This window comes from Marmota monax, unplaced genomic scaffold (genome assembly GCF_021218885.2).
Source record: "Marmota monax isolate L192 unplaced genomic scaffold, Marmota_monax_Labrador192_F-V1.1 WCK01_AAM20220418_F8-fsc00057, whole genome shotgun sequence".
Classification (NCBI taxonomy): domain Eukaryota; kingdom Metazoa; phylum Chordata; class Mammalia; order Rodentia; family Sciuridae; genus Marmota; species Marmota monax.
The window spans coordinates 5,083,860-5,102,425 of NW_026693933.1; the positions used below are offsets into that span (position 1 = coordinate 5,083,860).

Consider the following 18,566-nt stretch of genomic DNA (forward strand, 5'->3'; position numbering starts at 1 on the left):
GTTTGTTTTTTCATTTATAACTAAAAGACCACATTGAAGCTGTCATATACAAATGTATAGAAATTAATAATCAAGTAATTTGCTCTCTTTATCCTTTTCTTTCACTACTATACAGCTATCTTGCCCAGTCCCTCCAACACAGATGGGAGGTGGCATTTCTGTGTTAAATTGATAATACTGCTCTTGAAAGTTATGTTCTAGGTTAGGAGGAAGGATTTAACTGAAAGTTCACTAGGATCAGAACTATTAGTCTTTGTATCTTGAAAGACATCTATAGATTATAAAATAATTAGATTTGAAAACAGGCACAATTTATCTCTTTAAATACTTAAGATTCTGTAAGGTGACACTTTGAAAACATTCTCTCTAGTCATTTCTGGTCCAAGGTTTTCCTTAACATTAATATTCCTGTCATTGTTATTACCAGTTTCTACCTTGTAGCTAGCCAGACTTTAGTCCATTAACGAGGTACTGTAATGTCATTAAAAAAATAAATTCAGTCAATGCAGTGAATTAAATTTTTTACACACTGCTAAATTCACATTATCAATTATTTGCCTTTTATGTTATATAAACATTACTACATAATATTCTTCATAAGAGGCATAGCATTTATTTTCTCTATTCTCTTAGGGTTTAATAAGTTTTTTAAAATTTATTTTATTATGTTTTAATATTATCTTTATCCCTTTTAACTGTAAATGAAGAATTCAGATATCCATCTATCTATATGTGTATGTATGTATATATATATATATATATATATATGTGTGTGTGTGTGTGTGTGTGTGTGTGTGTATATGTGTGTGCGTGTGTGTATGTATATATATTTTAATTTACTGGCAATATATAGATTCAGTCTTGCAAAATATTCAAAGATATAGAGATACCTTTGTTAAGAGCAATGACATAAAAAACTTCACCTTTCATGTCATCCAGAATTTTTTTGAAGTGTCTTTTACTTGTGCCAGCATTCTAATTTTAACATTTTGCCTTAGGGTGTGTGTGTGTGTGTGTGTGTGTGTGTGTGTGTGTGTTTGCCATTTTCTGTTTGTTTTGTTTTCTTTTGTTTTTGTAGTACTGAGGATTGAACCTAGCACACAGGAAAGCACTCCACCACTGAACTGTATCCTTTTTTTTTTTTTTAAGAAAAAGATGTCTTTACATAACGACATGTCCTCATCTATGCATACATTTTCCTTTATTGTTTTCCATCTGTTAGTAATTGCATTTGAAAAATAAACTTATGCAACTCATTGTTTTTAAAATAAACTTTCTTTGATGACAGTACAATCTACTATTAGAATTTTACTAACATGGCATGTAAATTATACCACAAACCTGTTTTCCATTTTAATTATTTATGTAATTGATCATTATCAGGACAAATAAAGGGGTAGGTGAATTAAAGAGTTTGTCACCTGCTTCTACCACTGGTCTTCTGAATAACCCATCTAAGTCACTTTAGAACCATTTGACTAAGATCTTAGATAGAAATGTTCTATCTTTCTTTTTAGTTAATGAATAGACAGATTTTAGTGCCAGAAATTTGGGAACACTTACTGTTTGTCTGTCTATTCATGAAGTAGATAAGTACAGAAAATTAAAGTGTAGATAAATGAAATACTTGCTTAAAGTCCCATGAAATGCCAGTTCCAAAAAAAGAATCATAATTAAAGATTTTGGCATATATTTTTAAAGGAGACTTTTTATAATGATACTGATATTATAATTTCCCAAATGAAATTTTTCTTTATATAGTGTTTTGTTTAAAAACCTGTTCATGTTAGAAAGGCTTATGGGTATACTTGACCTTAGCTACATCTTAAGTAGATCCTGTATATTAACTGTTTCTGAAATAGAAATGATGAATAAGTGTGTACTTGAGAAGACATCTTAGTGTCTCAAATATTTTTAAAATGACAGTATATAGTTTCATAAAACTTGTGGATCAAGTATCATCTTGGAGGAATGCACTTAGTCAATAGCTGTGTGAGTTTTCATAAATTATAATTTAATAAATTATAATTTTAAAATTATAATATACAATATGGATAAGTAAACCAATTAAAAAATCTTTTATCCCAAATTTCATGGGCTTGTGTTTGATCCTGTGGGGTAATAGATCTTTATATATAATAGTATTAATATTCATTTGCTTTGAGTTTTTACTTATGTATTTATATAAACAGAACAATGCATTCTTAAAATGAACTTCTTTGAATAATTGGTCCAAAATTTCGTTGATTTTTCTTATGAGTACAATGATAAATACTATGTGACACAATTTATATGTTAATCCACATAAATAATAATACTCACAATGTATATTTTTTTTTATGTTTTCTTACCATATAGGTGATGACTCTCAAAAGTTTTTTTCCTCCTTACCTTGTGGTGGACTTGGGGTAAGTATGAGTTTAACTACTGCTTTTTAAATAACAGAAACTTAAAAAAAATCTCCTTTGATTTATCTATAAAATTACCTTTAAGACTTTTTTTTTCCAGTAAAGCTTATATTGTACTTCAGAATTAGTGGTATAATTTTCAGAGCTAATTGCCAAATGCAAAGCCACTTGTTAAAAACTTAAATAGCACTTCAAGATGGTGGCAACAGAACTAAACGGAATTTGAGGGCCTTCAAACTTTAAGTTTCTGTGTGACGGCCACACACTCATGAAGACAGTGTTGCTGGACTTTCACATAGCTGGAGAAAAGTTAATGCAAGAAGTTTTAACACAGTTTTGCAGTGGAATTCAGTTTTCAATAGAATCACACTAACTATGCACATACATTATATTCCTGATGAAAATGGCATAAACTTCACAAAGTGCTTTGCATTATGGGGCATTTGTTTGTGAACCCCTTGAGGCCATTTTTTTGTCTTCAATAATTAACAAAGCCTTTTGACCCAGGATATTTATACCACATTTCAAGGACAAATTTGTTTGAATCCAGCAACATAGGAAGAAAAATGTCTACATTTTTGTAGATGATTAGAACAAACTCTATAACCTGCAATCTATTTAAAGTTAACCCTTACCAGTAACATAGAACTAAATGCTCAGTTATGTTAGGACCACACAATTCTAGGTCAGACCTCTATGGACTAAAGTATTTAAATCAATGAGGTTACTTGGATACTGAAAAGAGAGAACAAACCTATTTGTTTATGGATCATATTTTAGACAGTCATTAGTTATAACTAAATTTTATACAGGAAAATCCCACATAGTTTTTATTCATTCTACCCTTTTTTAAAACATTTTTTAGTTTTTGATGGACCATTATTTTTAGGTGGTGCTGAGGATTGAACCCAGTGCCTCATACAGGCTAGGCAAGCGCTCCACCACAGTACTACAACCCCAGCCCTCATTCTATCATTTTAATGATGCCAGACTTAATAAGGAATATCTCTGTGTTCCTTTGCCTGTGATTCTGCCCTCCCCCCACCCAAAAAATAAGGATATCCATTTGGATTTCATACTTTATCAATGCATAACTGAATTTCAGGAAGCCAGTGTGATGGCCACTTTTTTATTAATTATGCCATTTTGCAGATGAGACACTAAATGCTCAGAGAAGTTACTCTCCTCATGTCCCACAGAAAAGGGTGAAAAGCTGAAAGTATGGGAATGCTGTGTATGTTCATGTGAAAGCATTCTGAAGGATCTTATTTTAAGTCTTTAACAGTGAGCCGCAGCCCCAACCCCACCTTCAGCCTAGCAGCATTTCGGTGTGGCTAAGGTAGCATGGCTCCTTATGGCAGCTCACCAGTGACTTTTGCTTTTTGACCTTTGACACAGAACTGTCACCACTCCACATTAATCCTTGCTCATTTTAGCAAATCTCCTGTGGGACCTTGCAAACTCATTCTTAAATTCAAAGGATAAACTGATTTTTCAAAGGAGTTCATTGATTTTTGAGCTTATTTTCTCACACCCCAAGTGGCTATTTTAAGAGAAGAGCTTTTTAACCTGCAAATGAGGCAAAGAATTAAACAAAGTAAATGATGACTTCATGGGAACAGTGATGGGGAGGACATCAAAGTCGTTAAAAGAATGGTGAGTGTCAAACCCCAGTCCTTTACAAGTACATTGAATTCATGACCCAGAGTAGAACTGAGGACAACTCCCTAGGACTCATCCTCCAAATCTGAGCTGGGATGTGCCACTGACTCACCATCCCTTGAACACAAAGTACCTCTATTCACCTGCTCTAAACATGTAACATGGTAACTTCTGGGGCAGGAGGCCTGGATGAGATTGGCTGTCTCAGGGCTGGAGAAGGCTAAAGAAGGGCATTTTGCTTATTGAAATAGTCTCTATGTCTTCTGGGGAATTTATGCATGACTGGGAGGATGGGGGAACACAAGTGTGCATATAAACTCCCACTTGCTGATGCTCTAGCAAACCAATTGGATTCATTCTTTTTGTGTTTTTGTTTTCAGAAACTAAGTCATAATCTTATCAGTTCAGATCTTGTTTTCTCAGATCTTTGATTTTGACACAAGTGCTAGGAGAAACTCTGGGTCCTTTGCATTTGAACCAGTCTAAATTTTCACCTCAAGAACAATCCTAGACACATTAACTATGCAAACTACCAAGTATGAACTTGGAGTGATCTGATTTAGCATCATGGGGGTAACCTGGAAGCTTGGAAACTACTGAAATTGCCTTTTGTTTAAGACACTTTCCTCATTTAAACAATCTAAAAATAGACCCATTGGTTTAACTCCAAAATGCTCAGTGATTTCCAACTATTAAAGTGAAGTCACATTATTTAGGATATATAACTTCATTATAGAGTGGTTTAACATATAGCTACTGAATGCTGATGGGTTCATTGGTTTTGGAGATATCTTAGAACATTATAAAATCAAAATCCTCTACTTATTAAATTCCCTCCCCCCAATTGCTTGTGGTATTGGAGTGTTGGTCAAACAACTCAGTGGGAAAATGATATTTAAGGTGCCTTAAATTATGCTATCCAGAATTGCATTTTATGAATAATCTCAAGATCTTCGAATTCCTTTTTGCATCTCATTTTTATTTAGTTACTATGGCATGACTCATTTCTAATGATGTGATTGATCTATAAGAATATATGCCAGTTGAAAAGAGCATTTTACCAAAACCCAGGACTTGGTCATTGTATAAGGGAATAGATAACTAAGGAACTTTGGAAACAAAACCAGTTCAGGACCAAGCTAGTGCGTACTCCTCAGGGTATATCACTAAAAATAGTGATCATTTTCCTGACCATGTGACCTGCTGCTGTGTGAAGAAATCTTGAAGTCATTTCTCAGCCTTATTCTCCCTTTTTCACTTGATAGGCCACAAAAAAACCCACAAAAGCAAGGACGAGCAGGCTTTTATGATAATGTCGTCATCAGCTCCCAGCTTCAAACGCTTCTGCGGCTTTTGAGTTGTCATTTATAACTTGGAACTGAATCGACCCATAATTCCCCTGATACATTTAGAGAAATTGATAACAGACTCTGCGCTTCTTTTATGGCTCGGAGGAGGCAACTCCAATCACATCACTATTGGCAGGCAATATTATTTTTTGACATGGTTGTAAAAGTATAAAGGGGCTTATGGCATTTGTTTAGATGAGGAATGGGCTCTCAAGCTGTGCTGGGGTTTACAGGACCAGATTAGTGCGAAGCAAAGGGAATATGATGTTTGCAAACAGGATATGATTTTATATAAGTTTGGGTTTCATGCTCTGTTCCCTGGGGAAAGCCCTGCAGACAGCAGAGAATTCCACTTTTATCCTGCAACAGACAAACTCCCAGTGCCAAAAGGCAGAAAAATAAATGTGGTCAATGGGCAGTGTCAGACCCTTGATTAGAAGAGGAGGAGCTGTGAAGAGGTGAAACAATTCTCTAGAAGGGTTGAGGAGTTGCAGAGCCTGGGCAGAATCTGGGCCTACCCGACCAGTCAAAGTTGGGCCAAAAACCAAAGCACCGTTTACAGCAGCAGCTTGATGAGTCTATGAACACAAAATCAGCTTCATGTTACAAATTTGTACTTTGCCCATATTCTATTTGATTACACCTACATCTCACACTCTTGCATGGATTTAAAATGTCTTTTTTTGTGTTTGGGGGAGGGGGACGTCGGGCAAAGGATCAAGTGATTATTGGGGGTGTATGATTCAAGACTCTTTGCAGTTGCTCAGAGGTTTTCTGAAGATCTCTCGGGTACATGCTCACAATACCTACTGTCGAAATAGTCTCTATGTCTAGGCACATTCAGATGAAATATCTTACATTTTCTTTCACCCTGTCAGAATTAATATGTAAGCTTTTCCTTCTGATATATAAATTTACCTATGTGTATATATATGCACAAAAATATTTTAAATACATATGAATTCAGAAGAAAATTCTGTCATTTTATACCATGTTTATACATTTATATTGTTGTTTTTTTTTACTATATATTATACAACATTGATCCTCCACATTTATTCTCCCCAAGAGTTACTTAGAACTATTACTCAAAAATAGTTATTTAGAGCCAGGAGTGATGGCACGCACTGTAATCCCAGTGGGTGGGGAGGGTGAGGCAGGAGGATTATGAGTTCAAACCTGGCACTAATCAACTCAGTGAGAACCTGTCTCTCAATAAAATATTTTTTAAAAGGGCTGGAGATGTGGCTCAGTGGTTAAGCAGCCCTGGTTTCATCCCATAGTACCAAAAAAAGAAAAATAGTTATTTAGAAACAGGAAACAGTTCCATGGAAAACCATTTAAAGAACTGCTCTGATTTTTTTTTTAATTCTAATACTAGAGAGTGACTTAAGACAAAATCTATGGACATATAGTTAAATTCAGTGTAATAGAAAGATTTTGTTGAAATGTATTTTACTACTGTAATTTAGGATAGCATTACAGTTTGGATCTAGAATGTCCCCTAAAGTTTCATGTATTAAAGACCTGGTCCCCAATGCAGCAATGTTCAGAGGCAGGGATTTGAGGGATCATGAGGGCTCTGACCTCATCAGTGGTCAATCCATTGTTGAATTAATAATTTGATGACATTGCTGAGAGGTGGCAGAAACTTTAGGAGGTGGTGCCTTTTTTGGAGGAAGTGAGTCACAGGAAACATGTTCTGGAAGGGCATTTCTTGTCTCTGGTCCCTTTCTCTCTGCCCACCCCCTCTCTCTGTTTCCTGGCTGCCATGCCCTTCATCATGCCCTTCTGCCATGATGATCTGCTTTAAGTCAGGCCCAAAGTAATAGAGCTGGCCAACCATGGACTGAAACCTCTAAGACTGTGTGTGGCCCCAAATAAATATTTTCTCATTTAAATTAATTTTGTCCATATTTTGGTCATAGCAATGGAAAGTTGACAAACATGGAAGATCTTCTTTAAAACAATACCAATGTTTTAGAAAGTATGATTTATGCCATTCGATGAGGAGTGAAGGGCTGGGAAAAGTAAGGCCAGACTTATTGCCAATTATTAGGCAAGGTGCAGGGATGCAAAGACGAATGAGTCAAGGCTGCTGTTCTTAGATGCTCAGGGCCTACCCATTGGGCTGATTTGGACAAATGTCATGTTATTGGAGCACAAAGGAAAGGCCTTCTAAATAGAAAAGGATGAAGAGGGGCTTGGGGGCACTCAAGCAGTCATAAACTAAATCTTCAAGAATACTTCGAGTCAAGAACACTTAATAATGACTGAGTCTATGTGTGTAGCACATGGAGGGTTGGTTATGAGTGTGGATTAAAGTAAGGCAGCCAGGCATTAACCGCTGAGGCCAGAATGATACACTGTATTATTTATAGTTGTACCACACTGTTGCCAATTGGTAGAGAAATTGCCTACTCCCCCACCCCCTGTAAAGTACACCACTTAAGGTTTTTGCCCAGACTTTGGATGTTCCTAAGGTCTTCATATTGACTCAGGACCCTTTTTCTTTTATCATAACTAGATTTCATCGTGTGTTATTCCCACCCAATTACCCTGAGTAGACACAATGCCTTTTGTTACATCAGCAGAAAGGGAGGGGGTCGGCATCTGTTTCTCACATGAAGTAATCAGGATGATGTTGATTTCCTTCATATTAATGTTCCGCTCAAACCTGGCTTGCAATCAGTGCTTCATTTCCTCTGCTGCCACTATCAAAGAGGCATCACAGTCCTCTTCCTTCCAGCACAAGGAGAGGATCCACCCTGATTTGGAATCTCTTTTCCCCATCTCCCCTCCTAATTGTATTTGGATTTTCATTAGCTTTAAACTTTATGTAAATGATACTAACAGGAACACCCCACGGCACCTGGAAAAAGTAAAACTGATAAGCTGCCTTAATGAAATTGTTTTGAGAGTTTTGTTTCATTCTATGGATTCCACAAAAAGATTATGTTGCTCTAGACTTGGAAAATATAGCACCAAGAATTATTGGAGCCAAGGAATTCCTTCTAGGAAACAAAAGAAGTTTCCAGTATTGCACAGATTATGCTAATTAAATACCGAATAATAGTGGTAGGAATATAGACAACACTCTGAGCAGAGATAAACATGTATACATTACTCTGTGTTTACTACAAAATGTGATATTTTGTAGAACCATTAAGCATCTGATGTCCATTGCAGGAAGAGGAAAATTAGAAATGAAAACCTTAACTTCCTCCTTAATTCACTTAGCTGTAGCATCCCATCTGTGATTAAATTCTTTCAGTTGCTTTGACATTAAAGCTAAGTGCAAGAGGATGCATTCTGAAATAAGAATACTTCATTTTCTTTTTTAAAATAAACATGAATATCAAAAAGCTATGAAAGTTCTTTGGTTGTCAACAAAATAGGATGGCTGGAAAATACCATCATCAAAGCTTTACATATGTGGTTTTTGTGTTTTTGGTACCACGTCACCTATAGACACACACACACACACACAGACTATGTAAACCAAAGTAATGTCAGTAACAGGATATCAGGGAGGAAGAAAATAGATCCATTTCTAGAGTTTCTTTTTCTATAATTTTTGTCCCATGAGAATTATCCCCAGTTTCATATATGCCTTGATTGTAAACATTGAGACCAAGAGAAATTGAGCCTTAGACTCTGTGGTAGCTGAAGGTAAGTAGATTTGATGAATTGTAAGATTCTATCTAACTTAGAAGTTTTATGGTTCTTTGCAATAAAAATTCAGAGAAATTAAAAGATACTTGGCTAAATTTAAATGTGCAGTCATCTACTGATTGCTACTTCTGACTGTCAAGAAAATGTAAGACATTAGGTCAAATAAAAATTTGGAGAAGACAAAGAATATGGCACTACCTAGAAAAAAGGAATCTAGGTCTGAAATGCAGGTAAACTGAGCCCCAGCTCAGCTTTTCATTTTGACATGAAAAAACTGTACTTGTGTTTTCCCCTTGTCATTTTTCTACCCTGAAAATTTGCAGATTCAGATATCCCTGTGACAAGCCTATACCCAACACATAGTACTGACATATCACTGTTGGATTTGTGTTTGTGAAGTATTTTGACCAAAACATTGTTAATATAAAACAATATTTTGTGTTTCTTTTAAAATACAAAATTAAAATAGTAAATATCCTGGTGAAGTTTATACTCTACTGGGGGAGAAAGATTAAAAAAAATATGCGTGAGTTTAACCTGTATGTGTGTTTGTGTGTTGGTGAATGTTATGGAGAAAAGAAAGCAAAGAGTGCATATGGAGTCTTGCAGGGCTGGGGATGGAACTGAGGTCAGTGGGAAGTATTGCATTTTTGAGATTAAAATCAATGGGTGTGAGTGACTTGGGAGTCCTAGATTTTTGTGGTGACTGACTAAAGAGGAGTACAGAGAATAATGAGATTTGTACTGAGAGTGGTGAGGAACCAGGAAAATTCAGTGAGTGGGGAGAGGGCTGCCAAGTCAGCTCAGAGTTCTGGTGCTCCATCCCCATTCTCTTCCATGAAGGCATGGACAACTGGAGGTAGGGCTGTTCTTTCCAGAAGAGAGAACCTGGACTTTCTTTTGACCTCTGGATTGAGGTGTGGCAGGAGTGGTGAAGGGTCAAGTTGTAGGTACAGGCTCATTCTGAGATCCAGAGATCTCTCTTAAAGTCTGGCCTTGGATGTCTGGAGGAGGGGGCATGGTAAGGGCACACTTATCTTTATACTCAAAGATCTGGGACTCAGTGGCAGTCTCTGGGCTTGGAGATGCTTGACTGAGTGGATCTACATCTTAGCAGCACTGTACACTTTTGGGCTCCCAGTCCTTAAGGATGATATTTGGACCTACTTTCCTGTTTAAATGGTGCAGCATCTAAAATTAGACTACTCTAATACCTACCCATTTTCAAGTTGATGAAAATGCCCTGACATGTATATGACATTTCCCAGTGCCTTTGTACCTGCATTTTAGTGTCTCTTTGAATGACATGCCTATGTTGTGGCCTCAGTTGTCTCAGATATAGATATAGATAAAGAATTCTTTATATCTGAGCTGCAAGATCCAGGATAACTGACTGGTTGATGCCATTTGGTTAGTGCATTAACCAAAGGATAATGAGTTCTCAATCTTCTTGCATCACATTTTGTGTTTCTTGTATATAGTGAAAGGAATGCAAATTTTGGTGTCTAAATTTGAGAAATATATTTTATTATCAACTATTGATATCTAATCCTCAGTATCCTAAATAATAAGTGACACCATATCAACAAACATTTTGACTCAGTTGTTTAGGACTGTAACTAAATAAAATAATAACCCTTAATTTTGACCCTAGTGGTATCCAGAATATTGGTTTTAATGATGACATTGTCCTAATGGGAAAGGTAAGATTCTCTGGAGTAAGCAGGACCTAGAGAATCCTTTGAAATATATTCTATTAGTTTCAGAAAAAAAAAAAAAAAACTGTACTGATTCAAAGTCTTACAGAAAATAGTAGCCATTCTCTATTTCCAGTGAAAACCTACCTCAGTCCCTTTTAATCTTCATAATAATCCCAAGGTTCTTATTACTAAAGAAATACTAAGGCTAACTTTTCTACAGAAATGGCAACTGAAGCTCAGAATGGCAACTTGTTCAAGTCACACAATTAGTAGGTGCTGGGGGGTAGAGATGCTTGATTTCCAAGCTCTTAACCACAAGACTGTGCACTCAGAGCTCAAATAATTCCAACCTCACATGAGTGTCAACACTCCCTTCCTAAATGAGAACAGCCCTAGCCACAAGAAAGCACACTTAATTCTTTTGCCAAGAGCATACTCCTTTTTATTGAAATTCCTATGAAGTGTTAAATCTAAGCACTCAAACATCATCAATTTAGGGTAAAAAAAATTACACATCTGTGCCTAGCATCTCTGCTTTGGACCAAACCACTGTGAGATGAGTTAAAATCTCATTTCATACACCTACTGAGTCAGACTAAATTTTATTAAGCTTCTCCCTATAAAAACAGGGCTCTAGTATGCCCTGTCTAGTGAATAATAATATGAAGTACACTTTATGCAGAATGTACATCAGATTAAATGAAGAAGCAATAGGAAAATACTAAAATGAAATTACTTGGCTCTATTTCTAACTGAGTCTTAGTAGGTCTGAACTCACTGAAACTGAATAAGAATAGGGACTCAAATTCCTTGACTGGCCATGTAGCCCACAGGAATCTGTATATGACTTGTCAAATCTGTGAGTGCACTAGTATCTTATGTCAATGTCCTAAGAGTCTCATGATGCAGCATTTTTGCCAGAATAAACATATTTCACTACTTCTTCTTGTTACTGGCAAGTAAATAGCAAAGGGACATTTTTCTGAAGATGAAGAGTGAGTAGAAATTGCACATGCAAGGTCAATGGAGCTTCCAGAAAGCAGTCGATCATACTGGGAACGGCTTGTGGCAGAGTATTAACACACCCCATGTGCCCCTTGTCTCCTCCAGCTGCCGTGTGAATAGTTCACGCCTTCTTTCCATATGGAATATCAGTCACAGTCTTCATTCATCATATCCATGGTTTTATTTGGAATCTGAAGGTCTTCCCTGTAGCTACTCTGTTTCTTTTTCATCTTACCATGACTAAAGAAGCTAAGGTGTGGGCATTATAACCTATAAGTGATCCCAAGGGAATGAGCTGTCATTTATGTCTTCCTCCCAGTGTTGAACAAAAGAGAGAAAGCATGTGGGTTTACCCACCTATTGTCATCATAAATCCATCCCAGCTCCATTTCAAGGGTCTCAGGTTTTCAGCAGAACAACTAACATGAAATGAATATATACATTTAAGGAGATGGCATGTTGTGTCTCATGAGAAGAGAGGGTACCCATTATTATAGGCTGAAGAGATGATTGAAGAAGATTGCAATAAAGAACATGAGAGGTCCTCAGCCCAGAAGTTTGACTCTCAGCATTATTCTACAGAATAGAAAATGACAATCACCCAAAACTTTAGAGAGCTCTCAGGAGGTTTTAAAGTGTTGACACCTAAGTGTCTGGAGAAATGCTCTGAGTGATTTTATGATTTTAGGGTATGTGTCCCTCTTCCCAGCTGGAATCTAAGAAACCAGTAATACAAAGGCTCTGATGATTTTTATTTCACTTATTTGAGCTCCAGTTTCTTCATCTAAGAAGTAGAACTAAACAAGTATCCCTTATTAAATGATGGTGAATCAAATGGGATGATATAGGTTATCAATGGCAGCTGTATGTGGAAATGGGCACTGATTTACTACAGGCAGTGGGACAGGGGAGCCTTGATTAGGTCCAGTTCTGCAGAAAGTAAATGGGCTGCTCTGCAACCCTGAGGTCTCACCTGGCCTACCTACCCAACATCTTGTTTATCATTCAAATCATGGCACCATGGGGAGTGCTATACACTGGGGGTTACAGTGCTTTCAGAAACCCCAGTAATGATGCACAGGGCAAAGAACCTTGATTTAGTTGTGAAAAAAAATTTGGATTCAAATCTTCACACTGTCACTGCTTCAAAAGTGGTTTTCCAGCTCGAATGTGCAGAGACCAGTTCAAAAGGCCTGAATGGGGCCTGAGAGTGTGCATTCCTCATAAGCACTCAGGTGATGTTAGTGCTACTCACTGTGGACCACACTGAGGGGCCAGATCCTGTAAGACAATGAGGCCTATGGGCCTCAGTTTCTGTGTCTGTGAAATAAGGTGACAAATGGAAGGTGATTTAGTGTCCTCTCTGATAATCAGATTTCACATAATCTAATTTTAAAACAGATTTTTTAAAATTAATTTTTCTTGGAAGATCAGTTAGCAGGCTCCCATTAGTTTGTCATAGAGAATTTAACTGATATAAGTCTTCAGTCATCTGTTTTCTTTGAGCAAATAGTTAATGTGTAGTGGAGTTTCTATAAGAGGTGGAGATGCTCTATGGTGATAGAGGTCCACGGTATTGGGGCACACTGCAGGTGTTGGTGGATGATTTAGTTAAGAGCCATGTTGCAAGATGATGCATCAAAGGAGGCATCAAATATGGGCAATGAGAGCTGGGAGTCTAGGGATGGGGCTGCCTGAAGAGGAGAGAAGACTCTTCACAGTCCTATATTTATTGCAGGACCTGAGTAGGAGAGGGATTTTATATTGCATTTTAAATTTTAGCAACATTTATAAACACTGTCTGGAAAAGTATGACTATAGGATTAATGTGTTCTTGGTCTCTAATTCATTCTCTTAACAGAATTTATTAAACATCGATTGCTATTATGTTTCAAACCCTGAAGGTACAGTGTAAAAACAGATACCATATCCCTACACCTATGGCACTTACTCTAGCTCTCATGGCTTATCATCAAGAAGAGTACTATAGGGTCTGGGGTTGTGGCTCAGTGGTGGAGTGCTTGCCTAGCACATGTGAGGCTCTGGTTTCTATCCTTAGCACCACATAAAGATAAATAAATAAAATAGAGGTATTGTATCTATCTACAACTACAAAAAAAAAATAAAATAAAAATGAAGAGTACTATAGAACAAACAATATAAAACAATTTTTAAAGGATTTTAAAACCTTCTTAAAGATCACCATATTTGTGGTGTATCTTGGACTGCCATAACAAAATAACATGGTCAGGGTGGCTTAAAGAGAAACTTATTTTTTTTTTTCACAGTTCTGGAGACTAAATGTCCAAGATCTTGGTGTTGGCAGATTTGGTTTCTCCTAAGGCTCCTGCCCTTGGTTTGCAGATGGCTGTCTTCTTGTTGTGTCCTCAGAGAGCCTCTTCATAATAAATCTGCATTCCTGGTTTCTTTTTTTCTTCTTATAAGGACATCAGTCATTTAGTTTTAAAGCTCTACTCTTAAGGTTTCCTTTAAACTTAATGACTTCTTTAAAGGCACTATCTCCAAATAGAACTTCGTTGGTGTTTAGGGCTTCACAACTATAACAATATCAATGTCCAGGGGTAAATTTGGTTGAAATTTCAGCTTTTTGCTTTATCAACTATTTAACTTTGGTTAAGTTCCTTAACCTCTTGAAAACTCAGTTTTTTCTTTTGTGAAAGCAATAATGCACTTATTCGACTATGATAAGAGGAAGCTATGGGTAACGTTTTTTAAAATGCTTAAAGGTGCCCAGTTGTTATGCAGGGCCTCAATCTCAGTGCCTACATCTTTCTTTAAATGCTGACTGAAGTTATTTGCTTTTTGCTATCTTTGGACAATGCATAAGTCTTCATTACCTTTTCCACTGAATCTACTAATAAGTTTGATATTTTTCCCTCTGAATTTCACTCTTCCCATGTTCTCTAATCTCCATGTTCAGAAACAACATATCTATTAGAAACCTCACTTCTAGCCTTAAAAATAGAGAATTGAGGAGAGAAAAATACTGAGATGCTCAAATACCTCTGAAGTGGGAAAAGGTAATAATACCAGTTCTCAAAACCAACAAATAAGAAATTTGGCTTGCAGTTGTCCCTTTACACAATGTACGTGGCTTAAAACAGAGTAAGCTAGTCAGAAAAAATAAATAAATAAAATTGTAGTCATTAAGGCAAGTAAGAATGATTTCAGTGATTTTTTTTAAAAATATGAACTACTTTCTATGTTACCAAATCAAGATGCTGTATACAGAAGTATTTGACCCACAATAGATGATTCTTTAAAAAGTACACTTTACCTAATGCAATGCAAAACTTAAAAATAGAATTTCTTTTACAGTGAATTTTTATACAACATGCCTACAATGGCGCTGAATCAATACTGTGATGAAAAACCTCTGTTTCTTTGTTGAGTCTGGTGTCTGTCAGTAGGTTTCTAGGGGCATCTGATCATTATTTAAGCTTAAACTCAATTATTCAAAAATGCCCTGTGGCCCTAGAAGCAGAGCATAGCAGCAAGAGCTTACTAAACTGCTTAGTATTGGGTGAGGAGTTTTATTTCCCAACTTTCAGGGTGAAATGTTCAAGGCATCTGAGCAAGAGTCATGTACCGCGTTAACCATGTACAGTGCATATGAAATCTGTTTTGTTAATGGGCACAATGGTATTATATTTAACTCTGGGAATATTTCCGAAAGAAATCAACAAGCTGCATTTAGATTATACAAAGGAGACTGTGCCTAAATTCCTTTGCTTCTCAGTCATTCCCTTTCCATTTTAAATACCTTCACATCCACTTTGAGGACAGGTAGCTTAATCTCTATCATGTGCGGCTTTTCAGAGCATTAGCTTTGTTTCAAGTGCCAGTGATTGAGCTTTGCTGCATGTGCTTGGCAGAGTCTGCAAAGGCCCACGTTCATTCAGGAAACTCCAGTTGAACTAGATCCATATGTTGCTTAAAAAAATGTAGCTGTCTGATTGGAGGTAGTTTCTGGCTTCCAGCATTATCACAGATGATTTTTGTTCTTTGATGTGCTGCTAAATAGAAAGTAATGTTAGAACCAGAACTCTGGGATTTTTTTTTTTTTTTCTCCTTGTTTAACGTTTATTGCGAGCTTACTATTTCGGCATTGAGTTGTGCTATGTGAAGCACTCCACATGCATTGACTAATTGAATGCTAACAATAATCCTGAGAAAGATGGTATTATCTTCATGGAGGGGGCAGAATTTGAATCCATTAATAAACTTAACCAAGTCTGAATAGTTTGCAAGTGGATGTCCTGGTTTTCAACACAATTGATAAGTGCTATTGTCCTAAATGGGGATGATCCCCTTGCCAGTGCCACCACCTAGAATCAGAGGAAGCTTTGCCCAAAGATTGGTTCCTTGTCACATCTGGTAAAAGTAAAAGTGAAACTGACAAATTCTCCAAATCCAGGGATAGTGGAAAGCTCCAGATAGAGATTACTACCAGGTAAATTATTGGAAGCCATTCTTTCTTAGTACAACTTCGCTTGGTAAGGCTAACTTGGAAATCAAAATGCCTAAAACACCTTTCCAGTCTTGCTGTGGCTTCACCTTTCTTTGTATCCCTTTTTCCCAGATTGAGTTCTTTCTTTGTACAATTTGCAAGTAAAATCCTTTCTCAGTGAAATTAATGCTTCTCAAATTATGTGCAAAGGAAAAGGTTTTGTTTACTCATGTTTTATTTCCCATCTGTCACATTACAAAACAATACTTTTGTAAGATGCAATAAATACAAATGACTAAAAATGAGATACAAAAGAGACATAGTAAAAAATAACCCTAGTCATTTTTCATTAGATTCAGTAGAGCATTCTCTATTCTTATCCTTAGGCAGAGGCTGGAATCCTTCATGAATGCTCGTTCTTAAGAGTTAGACTGGTTAGACTTCCCAAGTGCCCAACTGGAAGAAGTCTCCTTGGGTTAAGTTTTGATGGTGACCACACAAAGCGTCAGCTCAGCTAGTTCCTCTGAGACATGGTTTTGCCTTCCCTGCTCTAGAATTTTCAAACTGTGTGTAAGAATAAATCATTCCAGGGTCTGGGGCTGTAGTTTAATGATAGAGCACTTGCCTAGTTTGCACAAGACCCTTGGTTTGATCCTCAGCACCACAGAAACATTTTTTTATTATTATTATTTTAAAACACCTTGGATAGCAGAAGTTACACACTGGCAGGCCAGGGACAGCCTTCAGCACAGATAGGTTTATTTTAGCCTAGTCTAAGATTTTTTAAAAATGTGAATTCTTTATCAATATTAAATATTGAAATGTTGCACCTTAGAACACTATATTTAGGACTACTAATGAAATATCATTCCATCATTTCCTTATGACAAAAAGTGATTGAAACTGTGTAGACCCTGCCCTTTTAGACAGGGCAAAGACAATTCTATTCAACCACATTCTATTCCAACCAGAGGACCCCCATCCCCACCCTATGCCTCTGCCATTTACCTTACATTATGTCACAGTATGTTACCAGGCTGGCCTTGGGAGTCATCCAAACACCTTTAGCCCTAATCTACACCACTCTATATGCAAGTCTCTCCAATTTTTTTAATACCTTGTCCCTGTCCAGGAACTCTGCTTGGTCCAAATATGTCTAATTTGTCAACCCATCTCTTTAACATCAAGAAAATTTGTCATACAATTGTTAACACTTAAATTATTTCAGTTCCAGATCTGAGGAAATATCTTAGGGGAGAAACTTGCAGTTGTTATTATTATTTTTTGAAATATAAATTAACATAATGGATATTGTCCAGTGACACATTTATGGACAATTAACTTACTGGAAACTCTGATCATTTTGTAAACTTCTAGTCACACTTTTATTTTCTTGTCCATTTTTTTTATGTGGTCAAATTCAGAATAAACAATTTAAAAAAAAAAAAACAAAAAAACAAAAACAAAGAACTACTGAAGGCCACCAAGGGCTTGCCCTAAAGGTTTCCAAAAGCACAGAGGCCTCTGGATAATAGAGCATGCAGGAAATATCTGTGTTCTTGCAAAATCCTGAGTTGGCCCTGGATTTTTACCATTTTAAAAATCCTAATTTACAGTGGAATGAACAAACTGTGAAAATGATGGTTTTTGAAATGTTATACCCATCTCTCAGCTGCTCAGAATCTGTTTCAAAGGAAGTGAGCAATTGGGAGGATTAGTATATGCAAAAATGGTGCTCACATATTCATGCAACACAATGAATCAGGGCTGCACAAAGGCAGCAGGCTCTCTGTGCTGTCCCTGTCTGCCAATGGGCAGGGCCAAACCAAGGTTTTCAGGAACAACTGCTACTCAACGACCCTACTTTTAGTAGGTGGAAGTTGTCTATGTTCTTGTTCTTGTTTGTTTTGTAGAGATGCCCATATTTATATGATGTCCTTTGATCTTTTATTTTGCCACTGATGATATATAATTATTTCTTTTTTTAAATCATTAACATGAGTTGCAGACTTTCTTTTGATGTGTTAAGGATATATATATATAAGGTGAGGCTGAAGCAAAAAATGGGAAAAACCACAAAAAGTTTTTCCTGGCTCTGTCCCTAACATTTGTGAAACTGAGGGAAGAACCATGCTTAAGAATAGGTTGATAGCAAAGTCAGGCATGGTGGTGCATGCCCTTAATCCCAGCGTCTCAGGAAGCTGAGGCAGGAGGATGGCAAGTTCAAAGCCAGCCTAAGCAACTAAGCGAAGCCATAAGCAACTTAGGAAGATCCTGTCTCAAAATGAAAAATAAA

General features: G+C 36.7%; 1 protein-coding gene across 20 annotated transcripts in view; it reads left to right on the forward strand.

The window, feature by feature from the left end:
• The window catches only part of Hdac9 (histone deacetylase 9), an 857,477-nt gene that overhangs the window by 626,405 nt on the left and 212,506 nt on the right, over positions 1–18,566 (forward strand). For all 20 annotated transcript variants that reach the window (XM_046463549.2, XM_058585330.1, XM_058585328.1 and 17 more), the window contains one exon: positions 2,359–2,408. In XM_046463549.2, the coding sequence (XP_046319505.1) occupies positions 2,359–2,408 (50 nt within the window). The remainder of the gene's footprint in view (positions 1–2,358; positions 2,409–18,566) is intronic.